The sequence below is a fragment of the Strigops habroptila genome, chromosome 3, assembly GCF_004027225.2.
Source record: "Strigops habroptila isolate Jane chromosome 3, bStrHab1.2.pri, whole genome shotgun sequence".
Taxonomy (NCBI): Eukaryota; Metazoa; Chordata; class Aves; order Psittaciformes; family Psittacidae; genus Strigops; species Strigops habroptila.
In genome coordinates, this window is record NC_044279.2 from 7048915 (window position 1) to 7064156 (window position 15242).

General features: G+C 43.5%; 1 protein-coding gene across 3 annotated transcripts in view; it reads left to right on the forward strand.

The window, feature by feature from the left end:
- CAMK1D (calcium/calmodulin dependent protein kinase ID) overlaps nucleotides 1-15242 on the forward strand; it is a 225211-nt gene that overhangs the window by 200022 nt on the left and 9947 nt on the right. For all 3 annotated transcript variants that reach the window (XM_030479852.1, XM_030479853.1, XM_030479854.1), the window contains exons 8-10: nucleotides 1878-1956; nucleotides 11716-11803; nucleotides 13176-13314. In XM_030479852.1, coding sequence (XP_030335712.1) covers nucleotides 1878-1956; nucleotides 11716-11803; nucleotides 13176-13314 — 306 coding nt within the window. The remainder of the gene's footprint in view (nucleotides 1-1877; nucleotides 1957-11715; nucleotides 11804-13175; nucleotides 13315-15242) is intronic.

Below are 15242 nucleotides of genomic sequence, written 5' to 3' on the forward strand. Positions count from 1 at the left end.
AAGCACTAAATGTAGCTGGAATAGAAGATGAAGATAGCAGAAGACTGCCAAGAAGACAAAGCAGTTTAATTTCTCCATCATATCCAAATAAAAACCAGGTGGTTTATGTGTCATTAATAATATTGTGGCAAACTGGTCTGAATCTGTTACTGACACTGCACTGCAGTGTATACAGCAAAGAACCCAAGAAATTAATGGCTTTCAAATTAGGCAGGTAAGTAGATTCAGAAACTGGAAGTGCTGTCTGCATGGTTGGATCCAAATAGCTGCCCGTATGCTTGCCTAGTTCCCCACCCAGTGCAGAAGACATGTAGCCAATACCTTAAGGGAGCCAACAAGAAATCTGGAGAGGGACTTTTTACAAGGGTGTGTAGTGACTGGACTAGGGCAAAGGCTTTAAACTGAAAGAGGGGGGGTTTAGATTAGATATTAGGAAGAAATTCTCCACTATGAGGGTGGTGAGGCACTGGCACAGGGTGCCCGGAGGAGCTGCCCCATCCCTGGCAGTGTTCAGGGCCAGGCTGGATGGGGCTTGGAGTAACCTGGTCTAGTGGAACGTGTCCCTGAAGGCGTCCCTGAAGGCAGAGGGCTGGAACCGGATGAGCTTTAAGGTCCCTTCCAACCCAAACCAGTCTATGATTCTATGAACCTATAGTGCCTACCTGTCCTGCCTCTAGTAGTCTGTCGGAGAGGCAGATATACCAACCTGTTACAGGCAAATGTGCCTATACAAGCTTCTGGCTCCAGCATGGCTCATGGTCTGCCAGCATCACTGTCTGTAAGTGGCAGCAGGGGCATGTTCAGCATTGCACCCTGCATGTGCCACTGACATGTTGTGTGGTCTCCAAGAGGTCACGCAAGCTCAGTGTCCTTGTGTTGTCCAACCCGTGGGAATGTCTGCCATTTCATGCAGGAGAAGAAATGAATTCTAGGAATATTTTATCATGCAGAAATATCTATAAAAATGAAGTTTTCTGATGCATTAGTACTACTGATTAAGGCAGAGGAGATAGATATAAAAATAAGTGTTTCATTTTAAAGAAGGTTATATATCCTGTTATCTCTGCATAGAACAACATTTCATGCTGCTTACATCTGTTGTCCAGATATCGCTGTGATGGATTGCTTAAAATTATATGTGATGAGAAGTGTTTTCAAGCCCATAAGGGGTTTCAGAGAAAATATGAAGGTCTGCTGGCAGACCCCTTTGCATTTTGGGGCAAAGTCCATCACCTTAATCAGCACAAAGATTTTCCTCCCATATTTGGCTTTGCTGTGGCTCCTTCAGCTACTCTCTCCTAAAAGTACTGGATGCATGCCATGCTGCAGTCTCCCTTCCTTCCATTACAGTGTCGATTAAAAACACACTACCTTATGCTCAAGGGAGTCCATTTTCCTCAGTAACTTGTTTTTCAATCTGCATCATGTCCTTGCAGCTGCCAATGCATGTGATTGCTTGGAGTGAGCAATGAGAAATGCCTCTTATTGTGGCATTCTCCTTGCCTTTCTCACTCTAGTTTACCAGCATTTCCAACAGCTGTGGCCATATTCAGACCACAAAGGTGGCCAGAGGTAATTGGCTGAGCTGGGAGCTGGCAGACTTGTGCTCTGCTGACTGTGAATTATCCATCCCACTCCTAAATATATCTGCAGGAGTAGATGCCTTCAGCTTTTATCTGCCATACTAAAGAGCTTGGATTTTGTCCTAAGTCACTTTGGTTAAATCTATGCTAATAAAAGACAAATGACCCAGGGCTATTTCCTGGTGCTGTGGCCAGGTGGCACTTGGTAGCCTGATCAGTGCTGTTGGCTGCTCATATGGCAGCAGAACTGGGCATCAAATCTATTGCTTTAAATTATTATCTCTTTTTTTACAGCTAAAGACTTCATTCGGAATTTGATGGAGAAAGACCCTAATAAAAGATACACCTGTGAGCAAGCAGCACGGCACCCTTGGTAAGCAATAGTCTGCTGCGTGAAACCCTCTGAGCAGAGAGCATCGTTCTGCATTCATGGGTGAAAGTGTTTTTTCTGTCATGTAGTATGATAACCTCCACTAAATAACTGTGTTTTTATTCTTATGACCCCCACCTTTGTCCTCCAGATTTTCCTGGAAAACCATGATGGATTTTAATCTCAAGCACCAACCTGTTGAGTCTCAGTGAAATGCTGAATTATGTATGTTGACTGTAGCGGAGCAGTGGGATATGCCAAAATGATTGAACCCAGGAATCATAGTTTGGAGCAAAAGGTCAAATTATGCAGACATGCAGCAAGCTGGGTATCATGAGGTCCTTGCTAAAGTAGTATCAGAGCACTTAAGAGCACCCCATGAAGTAGGAAGTCCTCATCTGTGCTTCACAGATGATAGTCCACCTCCTCCTTGCAGTAAGGGGCTGGTTTCACATTCTGTTATCCTCTCCTGTTGAATGGGAGAGATAGTAAACCCTAAGGAGGGATAAGCTGAGTCTGAATTGGGTATAGCAATGCTATCTCTCTGCAGTGACTACAGAAAAGTACCTGGTCTGACTGTATTTGTAATTTAGACCTCAGCTAAGTGCTTTAAATTAGATGATGCCTTTGCACATGGATGACTTCACCAACATTACCCAAGGATTATGTAGTTGAAGCAAGAGTGGCTCATGTACTTTTGACCAACCCTGAGTGACTGAGTATCACCCCACACTACCAGCTGCACCCACAAGTGGGCTCTGGATGTAAGTCCTTTAGGGAGGGATCATTATACATGAAGCAAGATATTATTTTGGTTGTTATAATAATGGCAACATAAAGGAATCAATGGCATGACATTTTCACCCCAGGTGTGCATTAGATTGTGTTTTTATGTTATCACAATTACCACAAATACCATTTCCTTTTTGCAGCTTCTGGAGCACTGGCTGGATAAGAGCATTAGGCTATGCATTTGCAGGGCAACAGGTTTTCTTTAGTGTCCATAGCCCTTCAGAAAAGCAACTGGACCAGAGTCATAACTAGCTGAACAGCTTGATGGACCTCAAAACCGTCTTGGTGATGCAATGTGAGCCCAGGGATCAGCCTCAAGTAGTGTGGTTGCGTATAAAGCGCATGGTAAGAAAAGCACAGGCATAGTTATCTAAGGTTAGCACTGCTTTGTGCTGGGATTTGGAGACACTCGTTTGGAGGATGGAGTCTGCATCCCTTTGAGGCTGGGGACGTGTATCAGCAGGGCTCTGATCATCTCTGCTTCCTTAGCAGACATGAGTTTTGGATACATTCCTCAACCTTTCTGTCCATAAAGGGACAGAACTTGGTACCCAGTTTAAAATTGTCTTAAGTTTCAAAGCAGAGTAAAACTTAATGGCTGTAGCTCTAAAACAGATACTTAGATTTGGCTTTCAAAGGGGTTTATGCTTCTCTCTCTGACACTTACTCATTTGTTTTGTCTCATTGCTGTTTTCAGTCCTGGGACTAGATATAAAGTAGATCCTTTCACAGGCTTTAACCATTCTGGCTTGCTGATGAATTACCCCATCATTAATTAATGATTTGGTACTCATGAAGGCGTTCAGTAAGTAATGACTACACAAGTGGTAGAAATGCAGTGAAATGGCACTGATTTCTTCATAGTGGGAATGATGTACCACTGTCTGACTGCAGACTGTTGCTGTGACTACAAATTAGGCTGAAGATAAGATCAGTGCTCAGCCTTTACAATTAAAAAGTTTTAGGAAAGGCTTGGGATGCAGAAGGAAATGTAAATCATTGAGAAAAGCAAGGTTCTTGCTTTTCATTCCCCATGAGAATGACAATGAGAAACAAAAAAGATGTTTTTTAGCAGCATCAGTGCCTGCCATCAATACATATGAGAGATGAGAAGTTAAGACCTGGGCCTGCCCTTTTCCAATGTCCCATCAATAACAGCGTTGTCTGCGTGACAAAAAGGAAATCTGGGAAATGAAATCCAGCTTTCATGAGATGAAACAAAAAAAACCCAACCCAAAACAACTAAAACCATTTCTAAATGATACTGACCCAAGCCTCAGGAAATTAAACAAGTTACAGAAGTCAGTATTAGAAATACAGAATAAACAATGGGAATGCAACTCGCAGCAGAGAATGAGGTGACCATTTGTAGAACTCGGAGGCAGATTTTCCAAAGCCTTACATCCAAGATACACAAAACATTAAGCATCTAGCTCTTGGCCCCGCTATGCCTGTGTTGGTTGCTGGAGTGCAACAAAGAAACGTGGCACATGGCTTCTGGGCCCTCCTAAAGGAACAAAATGATAAAAAGTGTTTTCATTCCCCTTTTTTCTTCTTTTCATTTGCATATCATGGCCAGGGGCCAATGGAAACTCACACACTGCTCCGTAATTCTTTATATTTTCTACAAAATCTAATCTTCTATTTGAAAACAACCCCCTAAAAAAGGGTTTTCCCCCATTTCTGTGGCAGGGGGTCATCTTCTGCCAGGCTGACTTTGCAAGGCAAAGGTCTACCTCCCAGCCATGCAAAGCGTGGGTCAGCCTTTGAAGTGTCAGACATGCAAATGGCACTGCCAGTAGGGAGCCTTAAAATATTCATCATGTCTCCACCTCACATCCCAAATCCACCTCCCTTCAACACAGAGACAGTATGTGCCAGTGGATTACAGAAGGACAGTTGTCCAGTGAAAGCAAAGCGTGGAGGTTTCCAAAGATATCGCTTCAGATCTGCCTCTGTCCTCCCTAGCATGCCCTTGAAAAAAACTCAATGTCTCATTCCCCCTTGCTCTGAAAGGCTTCCTAGAACATCAGTGTTGTAGTTATGGACTTCTCTGGAAAGTGGTGCAGTGATTTTATGAAGGGTTTGGATCCTATAGTGATAAATGCCTTTTTGGATAATCAGGGCTACTCACGTGGATATTATCTGTTGCTTTAGAGTTAGTGGTAGGATCTCCTTTTGCCAAGCCATTGCTCAAGAGGCATTTTCCGCCCAGATTGCTTATGCCAGGAAATAATGAGGGTTTTACTGCTTCTGTCTCATTCTAGCCATTTCATCTGTTGCAATGGCATTCTTCTGCTTGAAGGAGAGGAAAGCCTTTTCAGTGGAGGAGAAGAAGAGCTCTGTGCTTCCTCTCAGTGGTCAGCTACAGTGTCAAGTAACCCTTAATGGCATCTCATTGAGGTGTCTGCACAAACTCGTGTCTGTAGATCAATGTAAACTGGAGAAGCATCTTTGAACCCTAGAGTTGGCATGAAGTGAAATCCTGATTCCACTGAGGTTAATGGGAGTTTTGCCACTGAGTTTGGGATTGTCTCCCTGTGTCACCACCAGAACAGAGAACATTTACCCAAGTCATTGGTGCTGTGCAAATGGTAGATAATCACAGAATCCTGTAGAATGGTTTGGGTTGGAAAGGACCTTAAAGCTCATCCAGTTCCAACCCCTCTGCCATGGGACACCTTCCACTAGACCAGGTTGCTCAAGGCGACGTCCAGCCTGGCCTTGAACACTGCCAGGGATGTATATGGTGAAGTGGCTCTGTGTAGTGACATTTTCCAGCTTTCCCTTTTTCTTCCTCCTGTGAAATCTGCCCCTGCTGGTCACTGGGATAAGCCACAAATTAGGAAGAAATCTATCAAATCATGAATACTTAACAATACATGTTAATCACAATCTTATTGTGATAAAAATAGTTAACTGCATGAGATTTTGTTATTTCAATATGTAACATTTGTGAAAAACAAACTGATTCCAAAATATACCTCTTATTTTAATTACCATGTTTCTATTAAAAACTTCCAAACAAGGCTTGCAAGAACTGGATTTTGCAAGACGTTACATTTGTGCCTTTAAGGTTAATAATCTCTTTGAATTTCGGGAAACTGCTCTGGAATAGCCAGCTATTCACATGAGGAAATGTTTGTACAGGATCAGACCCTAAAAAAAGTAAATACTCCTTCCCAATGGCCCACTTTTCTGTGCTGTATCTGCTCCCCACATGCCTGCATTTACGCGACGTTTTGCTATTTATAATCAAAAGGCCTTGGCAGGGGGACGGTATGTTAAACTTGGAGTTGGCAGAAAAGGAGGCTAATAATTGCGGTGAAGTATTGTAGTGGAAACAGTACAATGTGTAAGACTTGTTGGTATAATGATTACACCCCGGCCTGTACAATCTGTCCATTTATACAGATTTCTCCAGTTGAATATACAGGTGACTTATGCTTTCCATTGGAAAAGTTATTTACTTTATAGCATATCTTTCACTGATGTTTGCACTGTTTATGGTGTGTTGCAAAGGTGCAATGTTCTGCTTAGTTGTTCCACTGTGACTTTTCAAAAAGGACATGGAAAATGAAGGCAACAAAAGAGTGGGGTAATTTTGCTGCAGCTTGATACATTTTAATGTTTCCCTAGCTCATATTAATGACAGCAATTAAGTTTATTAAATATATTGCCATGTCAGAACCCACATCCTGTTTAGGGCAGTCGCTCAGGCTGCAGTGATTAAGGGCGAGCAGCAGAAACCTGGGGACCTGTTTTTTCCATAGCTATAGGATCACACTGTGCTCCCTGTCAGGTCAAGCTGGGTCCTACAGCCCCAAATTCAGCTTCCAGGCTTGTGTCAGAGGGAGAGAAAACAGTTGTCAGAGAGCAAGGGGAAGGTCCAACAGTTAGGAAGCCAGTGTAGGAATTAGGAGGTGTTCCATGAATTTATTTGCTCTGTCATGCATTACCCAAGTGACCTTAAATAGGATTTAGAGCTGCGTGCTGAAGCTCGTTATGTCATTGAAGGCAACTTGGGACATCTAAGTTAAAGGGTGATGTATGTATTGTATCCCTGTACAGACTGTATAGGGGAAAAGGAGATTGTGGCACCTAAATTAGACGCTTGTGTTCACAGGTATGAGTGTGGCCTTCCCCTCTCCCCACTGCTTGTGCAGAGGGAGAGCAGATACTTGGGACGTGCCGATATCCATCCCGCCTACGCCAAAGAATCACAAAGCTTTGGCAAGGATTGAGCCTCTGAAAATTGTGACCATGACCCTGAGTGTTTATTATGTGCCAGAGAGCATGAGCCAGATAATAATTTCCACCCAGGGAAAGGACATGGTTTACAAAGAGCTCAGTTCTCAGACGATGTTGTTTGAAGTGTGAAAAGGGCTTCCTGAAGGGAACTGCTGATGTTTACAACATTAAATCAAACTCTTATCGAGCTTGTCCCTGCACTCTATTTATTTTGGAGCATTGCTGATAGAGTATGTGTGTGTGTATATTTATACGCATGCATGTGGGGTGGGTGTGTGTGTGTGTATATATGTGTGTGTGTATGTATAGAAGAGTTACGATGCTTTGGCATCATCAATTACAGTTAACTCCATGTTTCCTGTCATTGTGCTCAAGAGTATTTCCGAGCACTGTTTGGCCAGCACAGCATTTGAGTTTGCTGCCTTCAGTACGAAGGTTCAGAAAATAATGGTAGAAGAGGGCTTTGTTGGAGGTTCCTCTCAAAGTTGAGAAGTGGTATGGCCAGATAAATTGCTGTGGTTGTTTGAACCCAGATAGAATGTTTCAATAAATTATATACTATGAAATAATATTTGATCATTATATTAGATGCCTCTCACGCGCAGGGCTAGATTTCTTATGGTTATTCATGAGAAGTACTCTTCTTAGCTTCAGCAGAAGTATTTGCGATAGACAATTGTTAGATTGTGGCTCTTGATAACCAATTCTGTGTGTTGAGACACATATATGTTTACAACTGGATGTAGGACCAGCTTCAACATGAAGTTTCCCAAACCGTTGTTAAGATGTAGCTACTTTCATGTGCTGCAAAATGAGGATCCCAAGAGAAAAAACAGGTTCCAGTTGGGCTTATCAACCCTTGCTTGGTTCTGGGTGATGCTCAGCATGATAACAGATCATGCATTATTCTGATCTGTTTAGTTTTATGTTTGTATATGTGTGTGGTAGGTAGAAGTAATATCTTTTACTGGCCTACTGGTATAATTGGTAAAATAAAGCTTCCATGCTGACACAGTTAACTTTGAAGTTAATTGGAAGGCCAAGAACTATTGCTCAGGGTTTGACTAGATATGCATCAGTTTGATCATCTCTGAAACAGAAGTTGGCTGTTGCTGAGGAAAAATGGAGCTGATTCCTGAAGGAGAAGGGTATGTTGTCCAGGGCAGGGAGGAAAAAAGAAAGATGCTAAGGGGTTTTTTTGCCCTGAAAGGAAAATCAAGATGGTTTATAGCCTGTGGACTTGGAGAATTAGGGAAAGGTGGAAGGCTGATTGTAACGTGCTCTAAAACCAGTATCTCTATTAAATTTCATGCATTATCTTCTCAGCATGAGATCTGAAGTTCCTGATTAAATACTTTCAGTATAGATGTGATAATCAGATGTGATACCCACCTTGGGGTAGGTTTGTGTGCTCAAAAGCTTATCTCATTTTTCAAACTCTACCAGTTGATCGTATAAAAGATATGACTTCTACCTGCTCACCTCCACCTCTCTTGCCTGTGTCCTTAAAGCACCACATCTCCAGCAAAACATCAACGGCAAATGAATGTTAACATTTCTTTTGTTAGCAAAACTACACTATAAACACAATAACACTGCAAGTACTTTATATAAGTTTCAAGATCCTCCAAGTGCAAAATACAGTATAAAAGCACAGTCTTCATGATACAGCATTGCACCATCAACAGGATAGTTCTTCATAGGTGGCTTGGAGAACAATCCCACACCTAGCTTTGGCAGCCAGGGCTGTGTTTTAAGCCACACTGTTTGTCATACCAGCATGTATTTGAATGGATCCTGCTGCACTAAATCAGCCCCAACACTGATGTTATTTTGCTCTGATTGAAAACTAGCATCTGCAAGGTGCTAATGCTGCTTAAGAGATATTAGGTGTAGGATGTTCCCCACCACTGTAGCATCTGAGGGCTTCACAGGACATCTGTCCATCTCATTCTGAAGTAAACAAGTACTGTTCTGCCTATTTGGGAAACACCAAGACTTTTTTTCTGGAATTATGAGACCTGCATAGTGAACATAGAGTTAGTGGTGGTAGAAGACAGTTTGTGAACCACTGGAACCTGCAGTTTCTTATAGAAACCATCAGCATTTCAGAAAATGATCCCTAAAACATATAGCCTGTATTTGAGCTACACACCCAATGAAAAGTTTCATATAGCAAAAATGCATTTGCAAGTCCTTACGGAGACTGGCAAGAAAGATCTTCTGGAAGAGCTGGCAAGGGTATCATGCCCCAAGAACTTATTCCGTCCATGTTTCCAAAATAGAATTTGACAAGTGGGAAACTTGATCTGTGCTTATACAGCTTGTTAGCCAACTTGTTATAAAGCAAAATGCTTCATTAGCTTTGAAGGAAAAATGTTCTTTGCTAATGTAAGTAGATTTTCTCTTTGCAGTTGGTCTCTTTGATCAGTTACTGAATGGATACTTTGGCTTGTAGCTATGCACATATTAAGTGTTCGGCTTAGTTCTCATCTGCAGATCTGTAGTATGATGGTCAGTGCTCCCAGATGGTATGTGCTGAGGGCACCTGTCTTCACTAAGGAGGTGTTCTTGGGCAGACCAGAGTGTTCATGGCGTTTTGGAATGACTCTGACTATCAGACTGCATTCCCGCTGGGGAACTCTGCTAGGGCTTGTCTGCAGGAAACGTGATGCTTAACCTAGATGCTGCTCACAAGATTTTAGCTGCCTGGCTCCAGTGGGAAACCCAGACCAATTTACCTTACTGTCAGTTAGAGAGGAGATCAGAAGGAATCCTTTTTGGAGTAAGAACTGAAGATCTTCCAGTTTTCAGTCAAACACCTCCCCATCTCCATCAACAGCATAGGGACCCAAGAGAGGATGTCAAGTGCCATTTGGGAGCCATGCTTTGCTCATCAGGCCAGTTCTTCTGTTTATTTGAGATAGAGGTTATGTAGCAGTGGCGGTCAAACAAACAGTTAGAGGTGGGCTACCCTGAATGAGAAACCTTGCTCCTTCCAGTCCACAATCCTGCTGGCTCCAGTACTCTTGAATAACTTAATACTCAGTTGCAACAGGATGGGATTAGTGGCTCTCCGCTCCTGGGAGATGGCAGTTCAGTCCCTCACCTTCTTCCCAAGAGCAAGTAGTTCCTCTCATCTCTCTGGCATCCTGGCTGAGTTTTGCCATCAGGAAGGAAGAGAGCAATTTGAGAAGACTGGTCCCAGAGACCAGTTCTTAGACGTGCCATTGACACGAAGGTGGAAAAAGCTGCATGTCCTTTGAAGAACAGAGTTACAATTTGGAGTGATCTGGGCAAAATGAAAGGAATGCCTCCAATTCAGGGGACACATAAACGGAAACGGCAGGCTGTGGTATGTAAGCAAGGTTTCATCTTTGAAGAAACACAAAGCAATGCTGCCATTCTGCTGCCTTAGTTGGAAAACAGTGAACAGTTTGGGTACGGCCCTCTAAGGAAGATGTGGACTAGCTGGAGAAAGTCCAGAGAAGCTCGCTAGATCAGAGGATTAGGAAATATGAGTTATGAAGAAACAGTGGAAGACTCAGTTTGTTTAGTCTAGAGAAGAGAAGACGGACAGAAGACATGATAACAGTCTTCAAATATGTGAAAGGATGCTTCAAAGACAAAGAATAAATGATTTTCCATGTCTTCTGGGAGATAGTGGGGCACTGGAATGGGTTGCCTGAGGAGTCTCCATCTTTTAGATCTTTAAGGACTAGTTGGGCAAATATTTGTCAAAATTATTTTGACAGAGCTGGGGTGGGGAGAGGGGGAAGAACTAAATGACCACTGTGTCCCCCAGATCCTCTGATTGTTTTATTTTTGGTCCCCAGACTGGGAGGCTCTGGCCTTAATGGATTATTCAATTTCTTATAGTTTTTTATTGCTAATGGACATTGGTTTTCTACACTGTGGCTAAAAAATTGATTTCTGAAAACGTCACATACAACATGGAATGTAATCTTTATTCCTGGCACCACCCAAGTGAGATAGCATTACCCTAGCACATGGTGTAACATCAGTTCACTATGGTGCCTACTCTTCCAACAGATCTCATGCCCTGAGGAGTTAAATGAATCAATAAAATTCCCTTGAAATAATCAGGTTAGTGGAGATTTGAATGTGTCTTTATCTGTTAAAGAAACTACACAAGATCAGTCAAGTTTTTAGGTCGAGTGTTGTTCACCTTAAGCTATTTGTGCAGCCTGTGCTGCTGTAGTGACCGTCCATGTATCTGCTTTACTGTAAATCTACATTAATCATGATGAATGGCTATGTATGTTGCAGGGTGACGGGAAAATCTCCAGTGCAAACAGAAATCAGACAGGTTGGAGTGGCTCTGGAAGCTGCTGCATGGCTGAGGCTAAAAGTAGTCTCAGCCTGTTGATGTTAAATCTTCAGATGTAAAGAAAAAAACAGGTAGAATGTTTTCATCTAGGGCTGTAATGGTGATAGAAAGCAGCCACGCACCAACAGAATAAGGTCGTACCTCTTTGTAGCTGCCAGACCTACAAGCCTTATCTGTGCTTGGTTTTATTGCCCCAGATTTTCCACCACGGCTGCCAGCAGAGACAGTGGTGGGAAGTTTGAGTCCTCCTGTGAATGAAATCATCATTCCTGCAGGAGAAATCACAATTATGACTACCGGCCTTCTCGGTAGAGGAGAAGAAAGAGAGCAAAAGATGTCTTATAGTTTGTCTGGTCTGTCCATTTCAGGATCGCTGGGGATACAGCGCTCAACAAAAACATCCACGAGTCGGTCAGCGCTCAGATCCGGAAGAACTTTGCAAAAAGCAAATGGAGAGTAAGTAACATGTCCTCCATCCAAGTAAGGATGACTTAGACACATAACTCTGCTAATGTGGAGGCCATACGGCCACCTCTTCGGAATGCTGATGTGTTTGTGGCCCAAAATTTTGGTCAAAAGACTGAGGTTACATGGTCCTCCAGGGGATAAGAAAGATGAGGAGAGACTTTTTAGCAGGGCTTTTTGTGGTAGGACAAAGGGTGGTGGTTTTAAACTAAAAGAGGGGAGATTCAAGTTGGACATGAGGAAGAAATTCTTTACAACAAGGGTGGTAAAATACTGGCACAGCTTGCCCAAAGAGGTGGTGGATGCACCATCCATGAGACATTCAAAGCCAGGCTGGATGTGGTTCTAGGCAACCTGATCTAGTTGAAGATGTCCCTAGTCCAACAGAGTTGGACTAGAAGCTGGACTAGATGACCTTTGAAGGTTCCTTCCAACCTAACCTATTCTGTGATTCTATATAAAGATAATGAGTTTGAGATATGGGGCTGGGGCTGCTCGTAGCTAAAGCGCTCATGGTTATATGTGAAGTTGGGGTCAGCACCACAGTGGATGTGAAGCAATGCAGACCCCCGCCATGTGCTGGTGCGGGGAAGAATATGTTGAATATGACTTGACTTGTAGGCAGCAGCATCCCAACTGAGTGCTAGAAGGGATGACAGGGAGCAGAACCAGAGCAGAAATGCATATAGTTTGATATTGCTGTTTCTAGCTTAGACACTAGAAATTGAGAAAAGTTTAAAAGGTAGAGTAATAGAATCACAGACTGGTTTGGGCTGGAAGGGACCTTAAAGCTCATCCAGTTCCAACCCCCTGCCACAGGCAGGGACACCTTCCACTAGAGCAGGTTGCTCCAAGCCCCTGTGTCCAACCTGGCCTTGAACACTGCCAGGAATGGGGCAGCCAACAGCTTCTCTGGGCAACCTGTACCAGCACCTCACCACCCTCACAGGGAAGAGTTTCATCCTAACATCTAACCTAAATCTCCCCTCTGTCAGTTTAAAGCCATTCCCCCTTGTCCTATCACTACATGCCATTGTAAAAAGTCCCTCTCTAGATTTCTTGTAGGCCTCCTTTAGGTATTAGAAGACTGTTAGAAGGTCTCCCTGGAGCCTTCTCTTCTCCAGGCTGAACAAGCCAAGCTCTCTCAGCCTGTCTCCATAGCAGAGGTGCTCCAGTCCACTGAGCATCTGCATGGCCTTCTCTGGACTCACTCAAGCAGGTCCACATCCTTCTTGTGTTGGGGGCCATTAAAATTATCAGATGATGTGCTTATTCTCTTCTGACAACCTGAACAGCCAGAAGAGGAGCAGAAGCAGCCCTTCCACTTCCCATTTTGTTATCCTTTCTCTCTTGTTCTCTCCAGCAAGCGTTTAATGCCACAGCTGTCGTGCGGCACATGAGGCGGTTACACCTCGGCAGCAGCCTTGACAGCGCGAGCGCCAGTGTGTCCAGCACCCTCAGCCTCGCCGCGCCGCTCCCCGACGCAGCCACGCGGAAAGATTGTGAGTAACCAGCATCCCAGGAAAGCTCCCAAGAAAATTCACTGAATCCCTGTTTTCCTCCTTGACCCCCAGGCTGCAGTCCTCACTGCCAGTAGGTGCGGCTTTGCGCAAGCAGGTGTTTAAAACAGGGACTGAAAAGGAACTGAGGCTGTCAATTTTAGCTGGCCAGAAGTTTATGCACTAGAAAAAAATAAGGTTTTAGCTGCTTGCAGTTTTTAGAGAAAAACGCTGTTTCTTGTGAAGAAAAAAGGCTTTCATTTGGGAAAAAGACCCAGACCCCCACAGCAAAAGTTTTGTATTTGGCTGAAAACTGACAAAGTTTACTCAAACTGTTTATGTTTGAGTTTCCAGTATTATGATAAGACATTTTTCTGTAAAGATTGGCTCACTTTCCATTTCTATTTACTATGGAGGAGACTGATCCTGCCAGGCTGACCCAGCTTAAGCTCCTGTACGAAGAGGCTCATTTGTCTGAGCAGGACTCAGGCTCTGTACACCACAACAGGACTTGGCCTGCTGCCTTGTTTGTTATATGCTGTAATTGAGATGTGCAAGCTGCCCGATGGACTCAGATGCTTGGGATATATATTTTTTCTGGATGCCAGGGAAGGAGACATAAGGGATCATGTGAAAGGCAGAAATATGTCCTTTGCAATGAAGCCTGTATAATCTCTGGCTTCTGAGCATTTCTTTTATTCCCTTCCATCCATCTGTAGACATTTTTATATTAAGAAATGGAGCGATGTGGACTTTACAATTAGAGGAGATTATTTTACAGTGCAGCACCAAAAGGGAATGCTAATAGATTATGGTATTGCAAGTCAGTGCTTGCTTCACTGGGGACTGAAGTGGTCATTTCTTTACTATACCCTGCACTGTTCTGGAGCTGAAAGCACCTACTATTTGGGAAAGAGTTTGGATGGTGCTGCCTCTGCCACCCCTGCTTGCCAGTCTCTGCTCCTTGACAAGAACACGCCACCAGCTGCAGTCCCCACAGCTCTGTATGGAAGCTGTGGTTTCTCTTCCTGTCACAGGTACAGTTTGCCCCACGCTGAGGTGGGATCTGCCTTCTGGGTGCTGCACAAGATGTTTTTGCCAGCCTGTGCTGTAGCTGAGCCAGAAGAGAGCCCCTTCCCTCTGCATCCCGGGCCTGATGAGGATTCATACCCAGTGCCAAATCCTACAGCTGCTGCCAAAAAATCATCACTGTGCTCCTGGCATACATGTGGCACCTGCAAAGGAGTGATGCAGTGCTGACCAGCCACAAAGCACTTCCAACCATGCACTGGCAATGCAGCGATGTAGAAAACCCCTTACAGGAGAGAAATATGCCTTTATTTTAGTTCCTGCTGCAGTATGGCTAAGCCATACTGTTAGGTATAGAGCATCTGATGGCATGCTTTGCTGTTAGACTAGTGGGTGATTAATGGTCATCTATCCATTTAATTAATTTCAAATGGTGTAAATTAATAGCACTGAGTAGTCTGAAGAGTAATGGAAAAACATCTGTGAAGAAGAAGGGTAAGAACAGAACAAAGTGTGTTGAACCACTACAGAATCCAGCAGCTCCCTGTACGGAATCCAACCATATTTTGCATTGATGGAGCAAGCACAGAAAGGGTAAAACGAAATGTGTTAAGTTTTTTCATGTCAGAAACATGAGGCAGAAAAATATTGAAAGATTTCCAAGCATCCCAGGTTAAGACCAGCTTGGCAGACAATACAGAAGAGCTGCCCTTCCTCAAAGTAATCAATTAAAGAGTTATGAGATGCTGGAGCCCCAGAGAACCGGTGAGGAGAGCTAGCAGCAAATACAGGAGTGACATTAAGAGGGAGCTGACATATCAAATGCAGTCCGCCAAGTACCTTTTGTTGGGAAGAAACCTCTGAGGTCTCTGTCCTGACTCTTTCTTTCTCAGTGGTTTTCT